This window comes from Bufo gargarizans, chromosome 1 (assembly GCF_014858855.1).
Source record: "Bufo gargarizans isolate SCDJY-AF-19 chromosome 1, ASM1485885v1, whole genome shotgun sequence".
NCBI lineage: Eukaryota > Metazoa > Chordata > Amphibia > Anura > Bufonidae > Bufo > Bufo gargarizans.
This window is the reverse complement of record NC_058080.1, coordinates 229,472,387-229,496,531: the sequence shown is the minus strand read 5'-3', so window position 1 is coordinate 229,496,531 and position 24,145 is coordinate 229,472,387. Positions and strand designations below refer to the sequence as shown.

Below are 24,145 nucleotides of genomic sequence, written 5' to 3'. Positions count from 1 at the left end.
TAATTGTGCAAAGAATGGATGAGTCACGCCCTGGCGTGCTTGGTGGACTCCTCTTTTGAACTAGAACTCAGTTGGAATAGCTGAAGGGCTACATGGATGTTTTTCTTATTGAATGTACATGTGTTCCTAGAACAAAATTTGCTTGTAAAATATAGTCTGGTTCAGCCAAAGTTTTATTGTTAAAATCCATTTATTATGTAGCTGCCCTCTCTACGTGTCAGATAGTCATCTACAATGATGCGGTTGAAAAGATGGTGGTATTATGCTGTACATCTGTTCTAAAGAGTTAACTGGGTGGAGAACAATAATAGCAAAAGATGTACAAAGCTACAACATCCCTTTCAGAGACATAGGGATATGTTACTGGCATGAGGCCTGCACTACTATTTGCTCAAGTACCAAAGTGGCACTTGTTGGAATTAGCGGGTTCCAGGAGCCTCCCTTTGCATTAAGTGTGCCATATGAAACAATCTAATATGTTAGGCTTCCAAGGGTGTGGACTGGAAGAGTGAAGCATTCTTCATTTTGTTACGGGTCACCCCTCCTTGCTGGACACTACAGTATAAAACAGGTATGTTCTACAGATATACAATTACTAAACGCAAACTAGGGTTTGATACAAACTTTACTTTTGACAGCAAGAATTGTGAAGCAGACTGTTATTCTTGACACCAAACATACAGAAAAGGATAATGGAAACCCCAAAGGGGGCTCTGAAGACCGATATACCATTAGGTAGCTGTCATATGAATGTTTCTTCAGCCAACAGCTAACCCTCCTGAACCCCGCCATACCCCACACCATGCAAACTCAGCTTGGCCCAATGTACATGTATTCTTAATAGGGAAAGAGGAGTCAACAGCTGCCAGGCTTCTCAGGCAGCAGCTTATCTCCCTGAGAACAAAAGGGTTGGGCCTGTTGAAACCCAACTGCTCAATCCTTCTCTTCCTTGATGTCTGCTATCAGAGGTGGGTTGGGAGATCCTGCTGAAATTGTTTAGCTCAACCTACATTAATTTAATGTGCATATGATATACATTTTAACATTTACTAGTTAAAATTCTTAGAACATACCTAAAAATGACAGGTGTGGATGCTGTTTTCAAAAGAACATTTGAGTTGTTCTTGCAAGTATTTTCATTTCTCTTGATCTTTGTAGCCTAGCACTGTGGTGGAAGGAAAGGAACTCAAGGTATAGCATGTGGTTATGGATCATCTCCCTAATTCATGTGTTCTGCGTATATAAGACATGTCCTCTTCTGCTACATGCATGTGAGGAATGCTGGCATTAGAGACAGTGTTCTGCACAGTTTAGAGCATTATTCTGAGCTGGGATGTAAAGGCGTTGGTTACATAAGATGCTATTCTTAAGCGGATTATTTTGCAAAAGGAATTCTTTAGATGAGCAATGCTAAAATTCCTGCATTTTTCTCAGAAATAGCGCGAGAAATACTTGCTAGAGGTTGACAGTAAAACGGAAAATATCAGTTGTTATACATATTCTATGTTTTAAGAAAAGATAAGTTATATATTTGTCTTTATGGCGTAAATAATTTTATTTAACTCATGCAAGTGGTTACTATTACTTGTAATTCCTTCATTATTACATTTGGAAATGTAAACCGTGCAATTAGACATGGTACATTACTGGCAGCACAAGTAATCCATGCACCCTAAACAAACACAATTAGGGTCTGTCCACAGCTATTAGGGTTTTACAAGTGGCATTTTTTTTGAAAAAGCTACAGTTCTGGAGGAAGTTTTTGAGCCAAAGCAAGAAATGGATTCAAAAGCAAGGGTATATATTATATCTATCTGGGAATTACTTTTACTTCTCCATTTTGCTGGATCCATCTCTGGTTTTATCTAACGCAAAAATGGCTTTAGTGGCTTTTTCTAAAAAGAAAAGAAAAAAGTGAGTGAAACTATCCTTACAGGACCCTCTTTCCAGGTTAACATATGGGATGGTAAAGTTTCGAAGTTCGCGTCAGGCTACAGCCTCACTGATGTGCAGCTCACCAGAGCCTTCTGCAGAGTTTTAGATCTTATCTCTATTATGATTTTCAGGCAACAGTTATCGCCTTCAGACATATTTAGAACAGCTGTGAAACGCTGAAGAGGTAGATACGATCCGTGATAAATGAACCCATTACATGTTCCCTTCAGCCACATTCTCTAGGCCTCGATTGCTAAAGTGGAATTGGTAACCTAGAAGAAGCACTTATTTGTCAGATTTAAAAATAATTTATTTTAAATCCTGATAGTACAGCAGAAGGCACTGTACAAACATTAACCAACCTAATAGGCGTCGTGCTTACTGCATCAGTGTAATATCAAACTGCTAGAAAGCAATGAAGCAAACTTACAGCGCCGTACTGAGCTATGTACGATCTGATAAGTAGACCCATAGGATGCGGTCTGCATCAGAGTGGATTCAGATGGGTAAACATGGGCATGCTGTACTGGTCTGAATTAAGGGCGTATGCTAGGGAAGCTTCTGCACAGATCCCATAACGGTCATTACACACAATAAATAATGTAATATTACTAATATTGTACAATTATAATATATATATATATATATATATATATATATATATAAATATATATCACAGAAATTTGGTCATAAGACAAAAGTTTACGTTCTTTTTATTAATTTATGAAAGTATTACTCACATTATCAAATGGGAAAGCAATACTGAAACCAGTAAATAAACAGCTCCTCGGCTCAATGCTTCTGCTTATTGGTAACCTCTACAGCTGTCGTATTCTGAAGAATTATGTCTTTAATGGAGTACAGCTCATTTCCAGCCCGCTACATAAATGAACTGACATCAAAAGCCTGATTTGATTTGTGGAGTGCCAAATCTGAGGCGAGGATATAGCTGTTCTCCAGAACACTGACTTACAGCCACTTCTGTCTATATTCCGAATCCGACTTCACACAAGCAGGCACTAGAGAGCTGTCACCAGAAAAACATCACACACGCATAGCGGCATAATAAAAGATTTTCAGGGGAAATACTTGAAAGTACCACAGTTTTAGCAGTCAAAAAAATGTGTATTTTTAATTGCAAGCATTTAGTTCTGAGACTTCACACTATTGGTTAGCACGACCATTGTCATGTATTGAAATCCATTGAGTTTTCAGACAATATTCCTTGAACAGATCAAGAAGCGAAAATAAAGTTGTGCAAAAGTCACTCACAAGTTGCTGCCGTAATCTATTGTGAGATAGTGGCTTCTGAAGATGTTGCTGGGGGTCTCCCCACTAATCATGATATCATTTGAATGGAATGGTGGACATACATCGTTGCCGATGAAGATAGGTGTGTACAATTCTCGGCTATCTTTGTCAGTCCCATAGACTTTGAAGGCCACAGTAGTTTAAATGCATGTCTAGCATGACATTCAAATGTGAGACAAAAAAAACTCTGCTATCAGGATTGATGGGGGACCCAACAGTTGAACCACCTGCAATCAAACACTACCGCTGAGGAAGGGGCTTGATCCCTGAAACGCGTCCGGTTTAAGACAGCAATTTTCTTTCAAGTCCCTGAGGTGCCAATACCAAAAGGCAGCCCCCTGGACCTCCGCTGACTGAATTTGTGTGCCATCGATATTGCACGGTCCGTACTTTAGGACCCAACAGATCATCAGCCATTTTTTCCATAGCGAGCTGCGTGGATCACTTGGTGTGCCGCCGGGCTACATGGGACGCCGCGTACCAGACCTCGAGACCACAAGGAGGGGCGCCGATGTGAGTCCGAGCGGCGAAGTAAGGACAATTACTTATTTCTACCCAGCACAAGAAGAGGGGTAATGTACTCTGTGTGTTTATCTGTACACCACAACTATATTGCGTATAGGAATCAAGTGCGGTCAAATTTACGGACGAACACTATATCACACCCACCAGGGTGTCGCTGGTGGACTCTAAATGCCCATCTAGGACTAAGCCCACGTTCCGAATAGGCGCTAGTGTTCGCACCAATACTTGCGGTCAACATTGTTATTTGTCTTTTTATGGTTTGTTCACGTTGTCTATGTTTTTATTACCTAATTAGGTCTTTATAATATGCATGCTTAGTTTCATTTATACCTCACATCAGTGTTCCCAGATAATTGAGCGCCCTCCAGTCATATATACAGTTTGCATTTTACCTTCTGGGTTTGGGTGGACCCGTGAGGTGAGCACCATTTCCTTTCGGGAGTGTCTGGGGTGAGCTGCTGTTACCTTGTATATCACTTACCAATTAACCCGTGGGTAGTTGATAAATATTGATTATGGGAAAACCCTCTTAAGCAGACCATGTAAGACTAGTTTACAGCAAGCAATTGGTTCTTTGACTAGAGCGATTTGCCATTATCAAGAAGCAGCACAAAGCATGCAGACACCTTCAGCCTGACTGAGGCTTAACCAAACATTTACCCTAAAGTCATAAAACTCTAAGCAATCAGAACATAGTCCTAAGCAGTGAATGCACATGCAAACATCATACAGCTGTTGCCCTGCTTGACTTTGCTTTTTTCTATTCACACAAGATGCGTTTCATACACCCATATTATTATTATTTCTTTGCATATATTTTATTACATACCGTATATGTATGTATGTATATATATATATATATATATATATATATATATATATAGTATAGTACTTTGATGATTAATTAATACATTTTGACAGTTTTACCATGATAAAGCTAATTTTTTCAATACATTGAGTAAGGATGGTATAGCCCCAATAAGTAGCTGTTAACCCCAGCGGAAGCTGCAGCCAGCCATACATTTCCCCTGCTGTGACCTGGAATAGTGAACCATATAATTCATAGACTAAACAGGTCCACCAAACCTTTAGCCATTTATTATCATTTGCTCCTTGCACTGGCTAATGAGGTGGGGCGTCCTGAACACTGGAACCATGATGTTGGTATGCCATAATAGGATATCTGGAAAATATGGGTTTAACTTTTTCAATTTTTCACTTGTTTTGCCAATTTATGCATGAAATTCCCATTGGCAATACATATATAATAGCTTATAAAGGTACAAGTATGGCCCCTTATAAGTAAATCACTTGGGGGTACATTAGACCTATAAAAGTCACTTTAGTGAATTCTCAATGAAACTAACACACAGTATCAGCAATTGCTCTCTGCCAGTATTTTCTAGAACATATTCTAGTCCGTGTACTATTATCATAAACTGTTGAAAGTGATAACGATATCTCAATGCTAAATATTATTTTATATAATAAACAAAGTTTATACAACCAACAGGAAATGGCCTGAGCTCATGCACATCCTGTTTGCTCCACATGGAATGTCTGTGCTAGAAACAGCTGCATCAACTACAGGCAGCGAAACCATTCATATAGCCATACTGTATATATATATATATATATATTATGGAAAGAGTCAGAGAGTCTCCTCAGTCATGTGATTTATAGGAAAGCATAATGAGATGAAAATGTTGAGTGCTCAACCTATAAGACACCAGTCACTATCAGACTGTAGTTCAGGCAGTAGGGTAGGAGACATGCTGAATGCATCAATCAACTATATTGCAGAGTAAACGGAAAATAACAATAATAATATTTATTTATATAGCGCCACCATATTCCGCAGCTCTTTACAATTTCAGAGGGTTCATGTACAAAACAAAAGACATCACAACGTAGCTGGCTATTATACAGCTAAAACACGGAATGAGGGCCCTGCTCGCAAGAGCTTACAATCTATGAAAAGAACATTATAAAAAATGTAGCTTTTGAAGGGATTGTCTCATCCAACACAGCAATAAACTGATCATGCGGGTCTGGCCCTGGAGACCCCTGGCAAACAGCTTTTGCTGTAAGAAGTGGCCAATAGCTGCGCCTCCTCCGCAAGAGAGGTTTGGGGGGACAGGATGGGACCGGCATCTATTAGACAGTTATGGCATGTTCTGTGGGTGTGCCATAAATGTCTGAGATGTGGAAAAAAGACTTATTCCTTTACCTTTTTCATGCCATTTTTAATGACTTTTTTCAGTCAGGAGACACTTTAGGGGTTTTCCAGTCTTTTATGTGGATGGCCTATCTGCAGTAGCTTTAGTGCCGGAAGTTGGCAGTGGAACTCCAGCTTCGTCCATTGTGTAGTCAATGGAGCTGGTTACGGCAGGACTGGGAGCGCAGTAACTACCTCCGTCCACTACACAATGGATACAGCTGAGTAAATCCAGCAGCAAATTCCTTCACTGAAACTATGGCAGAGCAGCTGTGGGATAGCATACCCTCACTGATCTAAGTCTGCATTAAAACACAAAATGCACTACATATAATCTGACTTGTGGCATCCTGGATGCGTTTTTGGGTCAGTGGCTTTATTTTTTTACTGGGGATGATGCTTTTCTTGTATTTAACCTATAGGCTTCCATACTGGATTAAAAACAATGCCAGGAAATAATTATGTAGGTAAATGGAACTTAAAAAAAAGTCACCAAAACACCAATGACGACAACCAAGCATTTAAAATAAAAATCTGATATTTAAATTTTTTTCCACCAGGAATTATTAAATGGATCTTAAATGTTGCGCTATTAAATTGAACCCCAGTGAGCATCTGTCATACAGTGCACTTCAAGAAAAGCCAGTATGAACCATGTTAACAGATTACTTCTTATCTTTTAAGATCGTACATTAAAGTTCCTTCCATTGGCTTTCATATTCCATTGCTTTTGTGAGATGAAAGGGTGTCACATCTTTCTAAATAAAAGCATTTTGTACAATCTGCCACTTCACAACCTCTTCTGAAAATAGCCTATTGTACTCCAAGTGGGTGCAAACAGCAGCAAACAGAGCTAAGCTTCTCTAAAATCAAAGCCCTGGGAGCTGTCATTCCTGCGCAACCTTCAAGGCTTGCATGTGAGCCATTACTCAGGCTGGAATATTTATAGGATTACTAGATTACGTTTACACCCAGATGCGGCAGAGCTTAGTCAGTTGTTGCAGCGGATCTGACTTAGTTTTTCAATACAGTTTTTATATGATTCATTTGTGGTTTTCCATAGGGCATGAGAAAAAAAAAACTATTGCATTCTCTTGAAAGGGTTATTTAACCCCTATAATGACTGCCCGCAATGCCCGGGCCCCTCCTATACATTATACTAACCTGCTCCCTGGCACCCACATCACTCTAGATCCCAGCACGGTCGCCGCTGTGTCTCCCCGTTGCAGAACAAAACATTCGGTGACGGGGGGAGCAGGCAATAGCATGTCGGGGGTGACACTAAGGAGGCTCGTCCCTGTCGCAGCCTACTATTGGCTGCTCCCCCGATTGCCAGATGTTTTGATCTGCGTGACGAGGAGTTGCAGCTGTGACTGTGCTGGGATGCGGAGTGACATCAGTGTTGGGGAGCAGGTAAATATAATGTGTATGAAGGGCCCGGGCATTGGGGAGGGGGGGTCATTATAGGGGTAGGATAACCCCTTTAAGTAACTTTGTAACAATAATTGTATGTCTATAGTACAGTTTCTATTCATCAGTCATCTTCATTTATCTCCCATAGAAGAATACATAATATTAGATTTCACCATTATCTGGGATATCAATATACTCAGTATCAATACCATTGCTACAGTAGAATAGCAGTAGGGTTTTGGGTTACAGAGGATACCATCATAACTGGATCTTTGTTCCTGCGGTAGCTACATAAACATATGTTCACATGTCACAAATTTGCTTATGGCAAGTCCAATGTGCATTTACAAGAGGATCTGCAACAGAAATCTGAGGACGACACTCGGATTCCCGTCGCAGATGTGCAGCAGATGTGTTGGCAGATCTGCATGAGGATTAGCCCCATTCAGTGGGGCTAATCTGTGTTTTTTTCCCGTGGATCCATGAGAAGAGGATTCTTAGCACGGACTATGTTTTCTGCTGTGCAGCAGACTTTATCCACTGCATGGGTATAAAATGGGTATAACACAGCATGTTAGCAGATTGGACGAGGCATCTTCACTGAAATCCTCATCAAATCCTGAACGTGTAAACTGCACTGCAGGCAGCAGACCATGATAGAAAGAAGTAGTTCTTCTAGATGGAACTGTATATCTATAAACTAAAAATGTTACATTGATAGCATGAAAAGATCCATTACATTATCACATCATTACATCAATAGTGATTTAGGTGGAGGTCTAAGTATATGATTTGCACTGGAGCCTAAACTTCATAGTCATATCAATGTTAGACTGACATAATGTTACAATTCATATTCAGTTCAGTTGATGCTGGCGCAAGGGACCTATTAGACTCTGATATTTGGACAGGACGAGTTCTGATAGACAATAAGCACGTCCTTCAATGCTCTTTTGCACCGGATTATGACACAAGCTAATGCAAAGTGAATTTGGAAGAAGGAATTCCTCTCCGTATGAGATACACTGTATTCATCTGACTTCATTACATCGCTAAATGCCTGGCTTACAAATTATAAACTCTTTTAGCAAAAACACTGTTTAAATTTGAGTCTTGAGAAAGCTGCTTAGCAGTATAAACTTTAAAGGGGTTTTCTGGGATTACTATGTTTTTTTTATGGATATACTCATGTAGTTGCTTGTCTCATGAACATCTTCCTTTTATTTTTTTCAATTTGGACTCTCCTGACCCGCTTTCAACACGTACACAAATCACTCTGGTATCCTGTATGTAGCACTTCCTGTTGCTGTATCCAACCAAACCCATGATGCACTTCTCCTTTCTCTGCCACACCTGGAGCACCACCCCTAACAACAGCTAGTTTATAGCTCCTCCTATCCAGCTAGTTACATAGACACTCCCCTATCACTGCCCCTAACAATGTCCAACTAGTCTATAGCTCCTCCCACCCGGCTAGTTACAAAGAAAATCCCCAATCACTGACACGCCCATGGATATAACATCACAGGAAATAAGACAGCCACATAAACATTGTCATGTGAACACAGCCCAGAACAGAACATAGGAGCAATAAAGATAAAAGAAATACATTAGAAAATTGCAGGATAACTGTCATGTTTTCATTAAAAAAAAATCAATTTTAGCATATGTTACTGCTGCTGCAGCATTATGCATAAAGCAATCTTTAGTTTCTTCACATACCACTGTTTTCCTTGAGTTTTCCCGTTAGTTACGGCTGTCTGGAATCCTACAATATGAGGATCTTCTCAAGATGGCTCCTCTGCCAGTTCTCTGAGGCCAAAACTGCTTTCCCTCACTTCCCATACACACTTGCTGTAGCCAGCAGCTTCCTGCCAGCCAATCAGATTGGATTACTGAAAGACACGCCACCTCACTCTAAAGCCTAATGCAGGCATGCAGTGTAAAGGACCGCCTCTCTGTCTTCTGTTTACATTAAGTTGGAAGACAGATGAGCCCTAGCAGCGGTCTTTTAAGAGAGCAGTGGAAAGGGACAGGAGACATTAATAAAAGCTGTTATTATAAGGTAATTACAGATCTTTTAGCAATCATTGACAGACTAACTCAGGCATACACGCCTAGCTCTAATAAAGTAGCAAATAAAATAAAAATATGACATTTATCCTTTAAAGGATTTTGATGCAAACCGAAAATCCCCTTTAAGGATATATTATAAATTATAATGCTTCTGACATGCACCCTCCACAGTCCTGCTTGCGGCAGTGTAGAATGAAGGCAGTGTCCTTAAAATTCCGCTTGCTAACCTCCAATCTTGGGCTCTCTGCTCCCTGTAATTAAGCGTTGAATTTTATTTGTTCCAGATGCATTGTCTCAGCTTTACCAGATGAATTGGAGGCCATAACTTACAATCACGTCTCTTTAACGTGATGACAATGTAGCACTGTGGTGAATGTTTTATCCAGATCAAGGCAGGGAGGGTAATTTAGTTAAGTTTCATTTCATTAGATTTTATTATTGTAGCCATGGCTTTGGCATACGTCAGGAAACAGATTTTTTTTGTTGTTGTGCACATGACTGGATATTTAACATTGAATACATCGTCCTGTAAACTCATGCTGCAGTGCAGGGATCCCATAAAATAGATTACAGTACTTTGGGTTTCTTTTATTAGGTAAGTTGATCCTTATATTAGACCTTGTTTCCCTTTGACTGAAATCCTCCCGAGCAGTGGAAAACACCATATAGCTTGATTTTTTTGGGGAATGTAAAGGAGAACTATAGAGAAGGGAAAAATGAATTAGGGATTATCATCATCATAAATAGTAGTAGTTGTAGTACTTTCTTACATACCATGTATGGGTGTAGGTTTCCTCAATGTGAGATTGCGGTTGGCAGGGGTGGACTGAAAATTTAGCATTAGGATGGTACCTGAGAGACTGTGAGCAGGGATTACAGTTATTTGGGCACTAAAAGCACTCATTTAAGTGAAGGGCCTGCAAAAATGTCCTTCATCTAGTGTATCATGGCTATAGTGATTGGAAAGGGCTCATGGCCTTTAATGTCCAGGCGTCCAGATCACTCCTACAGACAACCGTTAAGCTGGCCATAAATATTAGATGCCTGACAATGTCAGTGGGACTGGCTGACCATCAAAGTGGATGAGAGTTTCCCGACTCTTCCCTGACAGAAGATGTCTGGGGAAATAACCTAATTTTCTGAGTCAATAAAGGTATTCAGTACCTCAAGAAGACCTCTTGAGGACCCATCATGTTCATACATTATAGGGACTGCCTAGTGATTTCATTAGGCACGCTGCCATGCTCCATTTGCCCTGTGGTAGCACTGTGGGAAGCTGAATGGTTGCTGTCATGATCTCCTACAGTTGAATACTTAGGATTATATCAGCAGGATAGCCTATGGTTATTTGGAGACTCATGTAGCAAAAAAGGGACTACTTAAAATGTGCACTCCCTTTAAAGAGGTAATTCCCTGATTAAATTAAAGAATAAAAATCAGACATTATATATTGCATGACAATCAGTTTCTAACAAAGCAAGACCCAGCCCTACATCTGCCATAATTCTAGAGATTTCCCCATGCATTGCTTCAAATGCTCTACTAGGTTTATTTCAGGCTGGCAGCTTAGGGGGTGTGCCCTTTCTCAGGGGGTGTGCCCTTTCTCAGGGGTGTATCCTTTCTGCTGCAGCTCTCCCTGTAACTGTCACAGTTTGCAGTAGTAGATCCTGATGGTGGCTGTTGATGGCTGGAACTGAGCATGTGCGACCACCTCAGCAACATTGCAAAAGGTGAAATAAGGAAAACAGTAAACAGCAGGTGGCGCTATATAGATAGTTTTTATTGAATAGTTTAGTGGCTATACTTAATTTTTTATTATATGCAATTACAAAAATATTCTCATGCACATGCTGGTTGGAAAAAAGATAGAATATTTTTTGGGGGACAACCCGCAGATATTGTATGATTCAAATAATTGAAGTATGCTGTTTCTAAAAGGATGATGGTGCCTAAAAAAAAGACATAGAAAAAGTTTTGCTTGCCCAGCAGTGTTTACTTAAGAACCTCAGCCTATCAGTATTCATTTTGTGTCTTGTAAATCAAGCCTATTTAATATTTTTTTTTGTCTTTAATCCGGATCAAAAAATGTAGAGAAAAATCCTAAGGCATAATGACCAGACAGGCGCTGAATGTTTTTTCTTCATTCTGTTAATTAGACCTCCCGTATAAAAGAGGATTATGGAGTTCTGTCATATACTATGCAATGGAAATATAAGGACATCTGACATTGCAGAGGATGCTGAAATCCCTGCAAAGAATATCATACCCTGTAATGAAGCTCTACAGCTCATATAGGAAACATCACGAGTCGTTTAACGATGACAAGAAAGGGAAAGCTTTGCCACAGTCATGCAGTTCTGCTTCACTACTTGAGATATGACTGATTATTTAAAAGGAGCATAATAAGAGTCAGTGGATTAACGCTGCTATGCTTTATCAGTTTCTGGAAATATTCCCACAGTACAAATGACCTTCTTACATGGCTTTAGAGATTAGAGTTGACGTAAAACAAACTCTATCTATCTATCTATCTATGTCGTAGGTGTAGTACAGTCAGAAATCTTGGGCATTGTGTTCATAATTTATTTCATTTTCTTTTGCTGGTGTCTGTAAATGCGTATTTCCAGGCTCTATGCTTGGTGAATGAACTGGTATGATGTAAGAGCTGTGATGTGTGCTCCAAGCCAATGAGATATCTCCTCTGGGTTAAAATCTGCAGCTTCATCTCCCACCTACTCTCCTCCTTGTCTTCTAGTTCTAGACTAAATGGCACATGACCGTATCTGTAGTCCGCAAATCGCTGATTGAAAAAATTGGGATACTGTCCATGTGCATGCAACAATTTTCTCACTCCCTTAACTAGAACTGGTTACTCTTGCCTGCAAAATGACAAGAATAGGAACTGTTCTATATTTTGTTACGTGTGTTGCCTGTATTTTTGGTGGACCCATAAAAATGAATGGATCCTTGTGCGATTTGCAAAAAAAGGCTGATCAGACACAGACCCAAAATATGGTCTTGTGCATGTATCCTTACTGTATTGTACTAGATAGATATTTATAGTAATATTTACAGAGACCCTGCAGTCAGGAAAGGGGGAATAACAGGCCTCTGGAAAAATAAGATGTTACCACTTTCCCCATATGAGACATTTTAAAGAGTTTATGATTTACATGCTGTTTATTGAGATCAGTAGACTTATCTTTTGTTATCTTTGAGTGTGGCTTTTGCTAGTAGTTTTACTACCTTAGAAATTATTGCAAGACTCAATTTGTGATTTGGAATGTCTATTAAAAGGAGTGTGTCAGCAGTGACAGTGCTATACCTGCCAGGGAGAGCAGGTGTAATATACCTTTTACAGAGATTTTATTATTGGGGGCAGTGTGAATATGAACTTTTACACTGCCAGGTTCTCTTCTGTAAGTATTCAGTAGGCGGTTCTCCAAGCAAAAGTGCTCTCTGTAATAAGCTGCTTCACAACCCCTCCCCTGTGGTCTGAGTGGCAGCTGTAGCATCCAACCAAGATACCACTACAGCTGTCAGTGAGAGAGGAGGGGAGGAGCTATGTAGCAACTCAGTGCAGAGAAGCTCCACCTCCTTGCCGTATCAGTGCCTTGTAGTATAAAACTTTATATTCACACTTCTCCTGATAATAAAATCTCCACAAAAGGTACGTTTTTCCTGCTCTCCTCATCTCCTACACAGTGCTGTCAAACTGTTTTTCATAGTAAAAAATGTTGAAAGACTCTGTTTAAAGGAAACTTATAACAACCAAACAATTAGTTTATTTTAATGCTTAAGTGCAGTGCTAAGTACTTTAGAAGTACTGTGTGCCACCACTTCTTTTCATCTCCAGCTGTCATCTCCAGAATCTTGAAGTATCTCCAATTTGTCAAAATGATCTACTGGCTGACAGATATCACAGTTATTATGCAGGCACATAGGAGCAAAAAAAAAAAAAGCGTAATTCACCTGACGGCTTCAGTGTGCATTCTGTCTGTGGAAGCTTTGGTTAAATATACCCCAGGTGGGTCTTTTGTATGTTTCTAAGACAGCTGGTAAACTCAACATTTGTCATCTATGACAGACTGGCCAAATGAAAGAGGACCCATAGAGTTGCAAGAGGCAAAACTGGGATGTATGTTTTTTAACTTTTTAAAATACTGTGCACATGGTCTAGGGCTAAAACTTCATTTATACTGGAACACATTTTTATAATTCACTCGTTTCTAGCTGATCATAATTGGCCTTTGTGATTGAAGAAGATAGTCAATGATAAAACTTTCATTAAACCAGCACTGTTATCGCTGTCAGGATTTGTAAATGTCCAAATTAAAGGGGATATCCCATGACCAAAGTAAAAAATGAAAATCAGACATCATATAGTACATGGCAATTTCTTTCTAACAAAGCTAGAACCAGCCCTGTACCTCACATGGATCCAGAGATCTCCTTATTCATTGCTCTGCTAGATTTATATCAAGCTGACAACACAAGGGGAGTGTCTTCTCTGCTGCAGCTATGGGGGCGTGTCCATGCTCTCCCTATCACAGCTCAGGAGGAAGTTGAAGGATGAAACTGAGCATGTGCGGCCAGGACAAAGGTAGCGGTGGACCCTATACAGATACACAGATTTTATTGAATAACTCACTGGCTAGGCTAATAAATTATATTTATTATATAAAATTACAAAAGTATTCAGCTCCAGCTGCTGGTTTGAAAACTGTAGAATATTTTTTTCATGGGACAACCGCTTTAAGCAATGATGCTGCTCCTTACCGGGCAGAGTGTCCTCCCTGCTGCAAGCCATGCTATTAATGACCATCAAATCCTCCTCAAAGACTTTTCAAATAGCTGATAATCCATTGGTGGTCTCAAATAATACTACTTTTTTACTACTACTGCTACAGTTAAAACAGATGACCTTACTAAAGTAACCACATAGACTTTCATGAAACCTCTACATAAAATATTTATTTATTTATTTATTATGCTCATTTATATAATGCTGAAATATTTACTAATACTTTTCTTACTGATGCAGCAATCATCATCTTAAAACTTAAAGAGGTATTGAAATTATTTGAACTTCCGTATCCACAGGATAGGGGATAACTATTAGACCGGTGGGGGTCCAACTGCTGGAACCCCCACCAATCACAAGAACTGAGGCTCCATACCCTATGGGGCTCCCAAAAGTGAACAGCGTAGCAGGTCACACATGTGCTTTGCAACTGGCAGAGACAGCCGAGTACAGTGCTCTGTGCTTAGAGCGACGTTTTTTATAAATTACTTTGAGACGTATGTTTCAAAATGAATTTTCGTGGGTTAAGACTACATTTTAAGGAGGTTATATATTATAAATAAATGGATATTACAGTTGTCATAAAAATGATAAAGATAAAAAAAACTGAGTGAAAATGATGCAGAAATTGCTTCTTCATTATACTAAATTGTTAGTCTTTTAAGTGGATTATTCATCCAAAGAATTTAGGGAGTGAGGTTTTGGTCTGAGTAATCCTATAATCAAATATGTGTCTATTTAATAAGGTGGATTCATGCAGTAAAACTATTTTATACTTCCTGCATTTATCTAAGGGCTATTCATTGTACAAGTCTCTTATGTGTTGGGACAATGAAATGTCATGGCCACATGACTCACATACAGCATACAACAATGCAACCCAATGGATACTGGATGTACAATAAATTATATGTATTTGAAGTCATCATCTAACCCAAGGGTTTAACTAGTATTCATATAGCCCCATTTCATAGTCAGGAACGAGTCTCCCACCTGGTTGTCTTTCTGCAGAAAGAACCGCATAGAAGGATTAGACATCAGAAAGCTTCAACCATGATTTACTTCCCTCAAAAGGGAATGATGTAACTACATCTGAACAGCTGACTTCAAGCTTAGCCCCAGCTGCCTGCTAAAGCTGTAATTACCCCTTTAATCAAACCTATATTTATCTATCTATCTATCTAAGAAAGCAGGACCAGGCAACAGAAGTCTAAGTGTCAACAGTGAACGCAATCCAGGCCTTTATCCAGGGCTAAGAATGGTACCGCGTCTGAAGATGGGCTGCTTGCCCTTAAGCAATATGGCGCTTTGGTAGTTTGATGATGACATGTGCATCTATGCATCTATCTTTATAAGAGAGAAGGAGAAATGTGAAGCATGGTGCAAGTTTAAGAGAGTCTGACTCCAATGTCCCCACCAACATACAGAAAAAAAGTCATGTTTTTCCGTATATTTTCAGTGTAGCTGAAGTGGTGACTCTGCTGGATGTAGCCATGTAATTACATTGTGAGGGTTAATATAGCTCTAGGGTACAAGAAGCTGCTGGTACTCAGCCTCGGTCAAGTGATTCTTGAGTTACGTCCAGGTTGTGCATGGCCAGCTCCCTCCTTTATCATACATGTCAGTGGCTGAAGTGTCTCCAATATGGAGTAAGGGTGGAGTGTTACTCGTGACAGAGCAATTTGTTCTTTGCATCATCAATGTATTTCACATAGGCCTTGGGAAGACAAGCTACGAAATTTGCTAGCAGAAAACTGATGGGTTGTGTTTGTGGTGATTGATAATATTTTATTATTTCTATGTAGCTTCTCCATAATATTAAATCTAATAATGAGAACTCTTTATTTAATGCTAACATATTTGGCATCACTTTATAAATCAGAAGTTACATGTACAGACAAAATCATACATTACAATGTTACAAACTGATCAATAATTCACACAATAGGAGTGATGACCCTGTTCACAAGAGCTTACAATCTAACACGTATTTGACAAAGTAGCAATTTGCATCTAAAATAAATAGTTGAACTGGCTTTTTATTAAATATTTTACAAAAAAATACGATTCTTATGTTATTCTGTTGTCTCCTCAGGATGTTGCTGTCTCACTGGTATATCGCGTTTATCCTGTTGCCGGTTTGTTCGAAAGGCCAAAAACTGCCAACAAGAGATGAAGAACTGTTCCAGATGCAGATTAAAGATAAGGCCCTGTTCCATGATTCATCTGTGATTCCTGATGGAGCTGAGATCAGCGGTTTTCTATTTAGAGATAACCCCAAAAGGTATCTATTAGAGATAAGCGAATTTCCCCAAATTTTTGTTTTGGTCTGATTTGTCAGAATCAGTCAAGAAATTTCATTCGGGGACGAAGTGATGTAATCGAATCAAAAGTGCTTTAAAACTATCCATCTCTATCTATCTATCTATCTATCTATCTAAAATCTGTCTATTATCTATCTATCTATCTATCTATCTATCTGTAATCTATATAATCTACAATCATCTGTAATATCTATTTATCAATCTATCTATCTATCTATCTATCAATCATCAATATGTTCTACAATCTTCTGTAATCTAGATCTATCTATCTATCTATCTATCTATCTATCTATCTATCTCCTACCTATCTATCTATCTCCTATCTATCTATCTATCTATCTATCTATCTATCTATCTCCTACCTATCTATCTATCTATCTATCTATCAATCTATCTATCTATCAATCATCAATGTGTTCTACAATCTTCTGTAATCTAGATCTATCTATCTATCTTTCTACCTATCTCCTTTCCTGTTTTGTTTAGTATGTCAATAACACCACAATACCATAGTGTCTAATCTTGACAGCCTACTATTGTTTTCCCAGCTGCAGGAAAGCTAGCATAAACATTGAAGTTTGACAAGGAAGCGGGGGTCCCACAAGTGGAACCACCCAAGTATTAGAAGTCCCTTGTTTTGACAAGTGGTTGGGCAACCCATGGACACAGCTGAAAAATCCCTTTAAGGCATCTGATTGTGATTCTTATATGACACCAATATTTATGTGGTTTATTTTGTTGGGAAAACATTAAGTAACAAAGGAATTCTAGATCCTAATGACTTATGGTGTGTTTTTCATTAATGTCAGCAACATGTTCTTTACTTTCATTTTAGGTATTTCTTTGTGGTAGAAGAAGATAGCACTCCTCTCTCAGTCATTGTGACACCGTGTGATGCACCTCTAGAGTGGAAGCTTACTCTGCAAGAATTACCTGAGGAGGCTAGTGGGGAAGGATCAGGTAATAACCAGTTATTCTATAGGCTTATTTTCTACCATGTTGAGTTTGAATTACCCACATCTGAACAGAGTCTTTCTGGGGTTTAAAATCCAAGATTTGAGTATAAAAAGGTTTTCTGGCAGTACAATTTTGATGATTTCAGGATAGGTCATCAATATCCGATCAACTGTTTGAAGAGGCCGCCTTGCTGTAGCCTTTTTGTGAGTGCTGCAGCCTTCTCACAAACCTACCATGCACAGTTTCTTATTTTAGCCCAGGCCTATTCACTTGAATCAGCCTGAGCTTCATGTAGACTATGTGATTGAAAAATGTGGCATCACTTGCCTATGAAGAGGCTGCAGCTATCACTGGAGCTGATTGGTGTCAAGAGTCAGACCCCCACCAATCAGATCAGTTATCGATGTCCTATACTGAGGATAGGTCATTAATCTTGTACTCGCGGAAAACCTTTAAACATCATCAATGTTGCTATAGGGATATTAACTTTTTGGTGGTTATAAAACAATAGGATAGCTATGAATAAAAGTTGTAAATGTATGAAAATGATATTGCATTATAACAAACCTATAGATTTCCAGTAATATAAATTTCCATACTATCAGCATAAAGTATCTAATACAGAGTTGCAACATCTCTAAATTGTTTTCTAGAGGATTATATGGTGTATGCCACTAAAGAAAAACCAAGACTTCATTATGTTTGGTTTTCCGACCTACATGGTCCTGTCATTTTTTGATGTACAGTCAACTTTTTCCTCTGAGCATAGTTAGATTTTTATTTTTTTCACTGCTGATTTAAGATTTCAAGCAGATGTTGAGTTCAGGAGTTATGATAATTAAGCAAGGTCAGGTATTTAAATTGCAGACTTGCATTTCTTTGTAACAACACGTACCCTGATCTATTTTCCTATGTCTGGTTTTGCAGGTGAGCCTGAACCACTAGAGCAGCAAAAGCAGCAGATTATGAATGAAGAAGGCACCGAATTGTTCTCTTATAGAGGAAATGACGTGGAATACTTTGTATCTACAAATTCACCATCTGGGTTGTATCAACTGGATTTAATTTCAACAGAAAAGGACACACATTTTAAAGTTTATGCCACAACAACACCAGAATCTGATCAGCCTTACCCAGAATTACCATATGATCCAAGAGTCGATGTAACCTCACTTGGAAGGACCACAGTCACCCTGGCATGGAAGCCAACACCTACAGCCTCCATATTAAAGCAGCCGATCCAATACTGTGTTGTTATAAACAAGGAACACAACTTCAAAAGTCTTTGTGCAGTTGAAGCCAAAATAAACACTGATGATGCTTTTATGATGGCCCCTAAACCAGGATTAGACTTTAGTCCCTTTGACTTTGCTCATTTTGGGTTTTCTTCAGAAAATGATGCCAGTAAAGATCGAAATTTCATGTCAAAGACTTTATCCACAAAATTGGTCCGTCAGATGACCGCAAGACCAAAAGATGATCTTCAAAAGGTTTGCATTGGAAGCAAAAATATATTTACGGTGTCAGATCTGAAACCTGATACTCAGTACTACTTTGATGTGTTTGCCGTTAACTCTGCTACAAATATGAGCACTGCTTATGTTGGAACATTTGCTAAAACCAAAGAAGAAGCCAAGCAAAAAACAGTGGAGCTGAAGGATGGAAAAGTTACTGATGTGTTCATAAAGAGAAAGGGTGCTAAATTCTTAAGATTTGCTCCAGTTTCATCTCATCAAAAAGTCACCTTTTCAATTCATTCATGCTTGGATGCAATCCAAATCCAGGTCAGACGGGATGGAAAACTACTTTTATCACAGAATGTGGAAGGTGTACGTCAGTTTCAACTGAGAGGAAAACCTAAAGCTAAATATCTGATCAGGCTTAAAGGAAGCAAAAAGGGTGCCTCTATGCTTAAGATATTAGCGACTTCAAAGTTCAACAAACAACCTTTTCCTTCTCTGCCTGAAGATACAAGAATCAAGGCTTTTGACAAATTACGCACATGCTCCTCAGTCACAATAGCGTGGTTGGGAACACAAGAAAGAAATAAGTATTGTGTTTATAAAAAGGAGGTGGATGATGACTATGGTGAAGAGCAAAAGAAGCGAGAACAAAACCAGTGTTTGGGTCCTGACACGAGAAAGAAATCAGATAAAGTCCTCTGCAAATACTTCTACAGTCAGAACCTGCATAAAGCAGTCACCACAGAGACAATAAAAGGCCTTGAGGCTGGGAAGTCTTATATGTTGGATGTCTATGTCATGGGTCATGGAGGCCATTCAGTCAAATATCAAAGCAAAGTCGTAAAGACAAGAAAGTTCTGTTAGAATCCATGTGAACTTGTATGTGAAACATATGCTATGATGGTCATACTGACTACTTGTGCAGTAGAGAGCTTGTAACCTGTCAAGTACACAATACCTAAAGTGGTGTAGAATGGTATCAACTTGTATACTTCTGTTTACATATTGAAGTGGTTGCTTGTAAGTGGATATCCTGCTGCTTCTCTGGAATTTTTGGAGAGACAAATATCATGTCTAAGGCACAATATCAGACTCTCGGTAGATGAAGTAATAATAGTAGATAATGGAGAAAAAAAGAAGAGACAATTTCAGTTGCATCACACAGTGCATGAACTGCTTCTAAATTATTTTACTAAATACGCGGCCGAGGCAAGTCCTGTGGCTTTATTCATACTCACATAAATCTAGAGATAATAGACTATCTGTAAATTATTTTATAAAGTCTTGTCTAAAATGTTTATGTTCTATAACTGTAAACTGCAAACTCATTTCCTGATAACTACAGATTGATCCTAAGTATTAACTGGAGCTTTCATTTTCTTGTTAAATCCTTGGCTATTGTACATTCCTACTAGACAGGTTTATTTTTTAAATATGTATTGTATGTATAAAGTTGTCAAACATATATTCATGTACATAAAAAATTAAAAGTACAAGATTATATATTTCTTTTGTTTACCCAGTGTCTGACACACTAAATCAAAATTAAGACTGAAACTTGGTATTCAAACATTCATCAGTTTTATTGTAGTATGCCATTTTGTGTGCAAAATATATAAATCTATAATATAGTTATATTATACAGTATAATTGTAAAGAAATCACTTATCAAGAAGAAACTAGACTATGGATCAAACAGAGTAGAAGACAGACATTTGTATTGTGGTTGGTCTAAAAGAAACAGATTGAAAAGGGCCACCCGGTGTAAAGGGTAGCATAAAAAAAGACATAAAACACACAGAAACTGACAGCACTTTGTAGTCTAATCCACACAACTAAGCGGTTCAACCTTTTCAAGGTGGTATTGTGATGACAAGATGTTATTAATGAGAGGCATTGTATTTCTTTCAATAGGTAGTACAGAAACTGGCTGAACATTGGTGTTACATTGTATCACTCAACAGCAGTATTTTGTATTATTCTATATACACAGAAGGCATCATGTAGAATGGAGCACCCAACACCATAAAATTACTCTGCAACATAAAAGTGGGAGTAGATGAGTGATAGGTAATTTATAAATGGTTTTAACACTGTAGAGTTAAATAAACCACAGGCCTAGCGAGCTTACTGCCCTAGCCCTCCATCTACACACTCTGACCACACCAGTGTGGCCTACTGGTACTATGGGCAAGAGTCCTTTCTCTCAGCTACCGTTGGTAAATGGTGAGAACATTATATAGATGCTTGGAATAAATTAAACATAGGTAAATTAGTGCAAACATCCTAAAATTAGTGTCAATCCGATTATTCTGAATTGAGCTTGATTCTGGTACAAACTGATTGTGCTTTTAATGCCTCAAAAATCAATCTCTCTCTTTCTTTGGAAAAATTCTACCCAAATTAATTGGAAGAAATTCTGATTCTACTAAATCAATTTGCTAATTTCTTCAAATAATGAAAGTGACCATAGATGTACTAGGACTGTGTTCACATCATGTTTTGTCCCACGTTAAAGTACACGCATGATGTCAGATGCCTCAGATGGAGGCCAAAAAATGGTATCTGTTAATGTGTTACCATAAGACTCCATTGTAAAAAAAAAAAAGGATAAATTAATGTGTATGTTTTTTTTTCAGGAATGAAAAGTGTAGCATACATCACCCTTGCACCATTTTTCTCAATGTATATGTTAACGTGGGATAAAAAAAATGACGTGAACAGCCCCTTAAATGGCTGATTCTCCATTAACAGGAAAGCATGTTAATTCTATGGAGATGTGAAGATGTAGGCAGCAAAAGAAGCAATGAAAGAAAACCACTGCAATTTATTCCCTCCAACCAACATCTGATATCGAGTCTGTGATCCACCATAATCATGATATTGTCGGTAGGATTCATCGACAAATATCTGAGCTCCAGGGGCAGCGTCAGTGTACCTGCTAGTCAGTTAAACAATCTTAAAGTATTTCTGCACAAATGTTACTATCTTTGTATTCATTTCTTACTTTTTATGTTTGTCTTTTTTCTTTTTGTACTTGCTACTTGTGTAAAAAATGTATGATTACAAGGTTCTCATATTTCAAAGATGTAAAATAAATGATACATTTATTTATAGTGTTTAATATTTTATTCATATATTAATAAAAAATCTATGGGTGCTTAGCTGTCTTGGACCCAATGCAGCAGGTATATTTGGGACTAACCACCATTGACTTGACATCAGACCCCATATTGCTGCCACTAATAATGACATGCCGGACAGAACCTATATACATTATATAATATGTTAATTTGCATTAGGCCTCATGCACACGACCGTTGTGTGCACCTGTGGCCGTTGTTCCGTTTTCCGTGATTTTCTGCGGATCCATTGACTTTCAATGGGTCAGTTGAAAACTCGGAAAATGCACCACTTGTCATCCGCCTCCGTGATCCGTGTATCCTGTCCGTCAAAAAAATAGGACCTGTCCTATTTTTTTGACGGACAACGGTTCACGGACCCATTCAAGTCAATGGGTCCGTGAAAAAACACAGATGCACACAAGATTGGCATCCGTGTCCGTGATCCGTGGCCGTAGGTTACTTTCATACAGACGAATCCGAAGATCTGTCTGCATAAAAGCTTTTTCAGAGCTGAGTTTTCACTTTGTGAAAACTCAGATCCAACAGTATAGTCTAACAAAGAGGCGTTCCCATGGTGATGGGGACGCTTCTAGTTAGAATATACTACGAACTGTGTACATGACTGCCCCCTGCTGCCTGGCAGCACCCGATCTCTTACAGGGGGCTGTGATCCGTACAATTAACCCCTCAGGTGCCGCACTTTAAGGGGTTAATTGTGCGTATCATAGCCCCCTATAAGAGATCTGGGGCTGCCAGGCAGCAGGGGGCAGACCCCCCTCCCTCCCCAGTTTCAATTTCATTGGTGGCCAGTGCAGCCCCCCCGCCCCCCTCCCTCCCTCTATTGTATTTATATCATTGGTGGCCAGTGTGCAGCCCTCCCTCTATTGTATTTATATTATTGGGGGCACAGTGTGCGGCCTCCCCTCTACCCCCCCCCCCCCGATCATTGGTGGCAGCGGAGAGTTCCAATCAGAGTCCCAGTTTAACCGCTGGGGCTCCGATCGGTAACCATGGCAACCAGGACGCTACTGCAGTCCTGGTTGCCATGGTTACTTAGCAATATTAGAAGCATCATACTTACCTGCTGGCTGCTGCGCTGTCTGTGACCGGCCGGGAGCTCCTCCTACTGGTAAGTGACAGATAATTAAGCAATGCGCTGCACATACCTGTCACTTACCAGTAGGAGGAGCTCCCGGCCGGACACAGACAGCGCAGCAGCCAGCAGGTAAGTCAGAGCTTCAATCAAGATGGCGTCGGGTGGCCTGTCGCGCGCAAATGGATCACGTACGTTTTAATTTTTTAAAATTTTATTTTACAGTCTTTTATTTATATCAGATGTCACGATGATGTATGAATGTGGCATCTGATAGGTACAATGATGGGGAGTGTGGCAATTGTCCCTCCCTGTCATTGCACCCACTACTTACAAAGAAATGCACTTCATGACAAAGTATTTCTTCACAAAGCACATTTGTTGTAAAATTCGGCGAAGCAACCAAATCAAATTTTTTAATACTTTGCTCATCTCTACCAGTGTATTATGTTCATTGGTCAAATGGCCCAGGTGCAGCTCGGCCCCACTCAAGTGAATGAGGCTGAGCTGCAGTACCAAACACTGCCACTATCCAATGGCCAGCGCTGTGCTTGGAAATGAACCAATCGTTCCATATAATTGCCAGATCATTAAACTTCCATGTGCGCTAATTTGCAAAAAAAACTACTAAAAAATAATGAAGAGGTTGAAGAGAACCCAAAACTAGTATGCCTGTAAATACTTATTTTTATCATATGAATGCTGGAGCATCTTTTCTTAAGACACTATGGTGTGCCATTCATGCTGGATTTTTTAAATAAATTGATAACTAGGTGCCACCATACTCCAAAGAAGTGTGTCCCTACACAGTCTGATAAGTCTGGTACTGCCAGCACTGAGTGTCAGACTGTGCAGGGACCCCCCCCCCCCCCCCAACTCTTAACACCCAGTTGCAAATGTA

The 24,145-nt window shown here is 39.2% G+C and overlaps 1 protein-coding gene across 1 annotated transcript in view; it reads left to right on the top strand.

The window, feature by feature from the left end:
* Positions 1-22,140, top strand: part of NDNF (neuron derived neurotrophic factor) — a 29,011-nt gene extending 6,871 nt beyond the window's left edge. Inside the window, exons 2-4 of the mRNA XM_044270867.1 lie at positions 16,378-16,566; positions 17,442-17,566; positions 18,491-22,140. Of these exons, the coding sequence (XP_044126802.1) occupies positions 16,379-16,566; positions 17,442-17,566; positions 18,491-19,890 (1,713 nt within the window). The 5' untranslated portion in view covers position 16,378 and the 3' untranslated portion in view covers positions 19,891-22,140. The remainder of the gene's footprint in view (positions 1-16,377; positions 16,567-17,441; positions 17,567-18,490) is intronic.
* Positions 22,141-24,145: the final 2,005 nt, after the last annotated feature.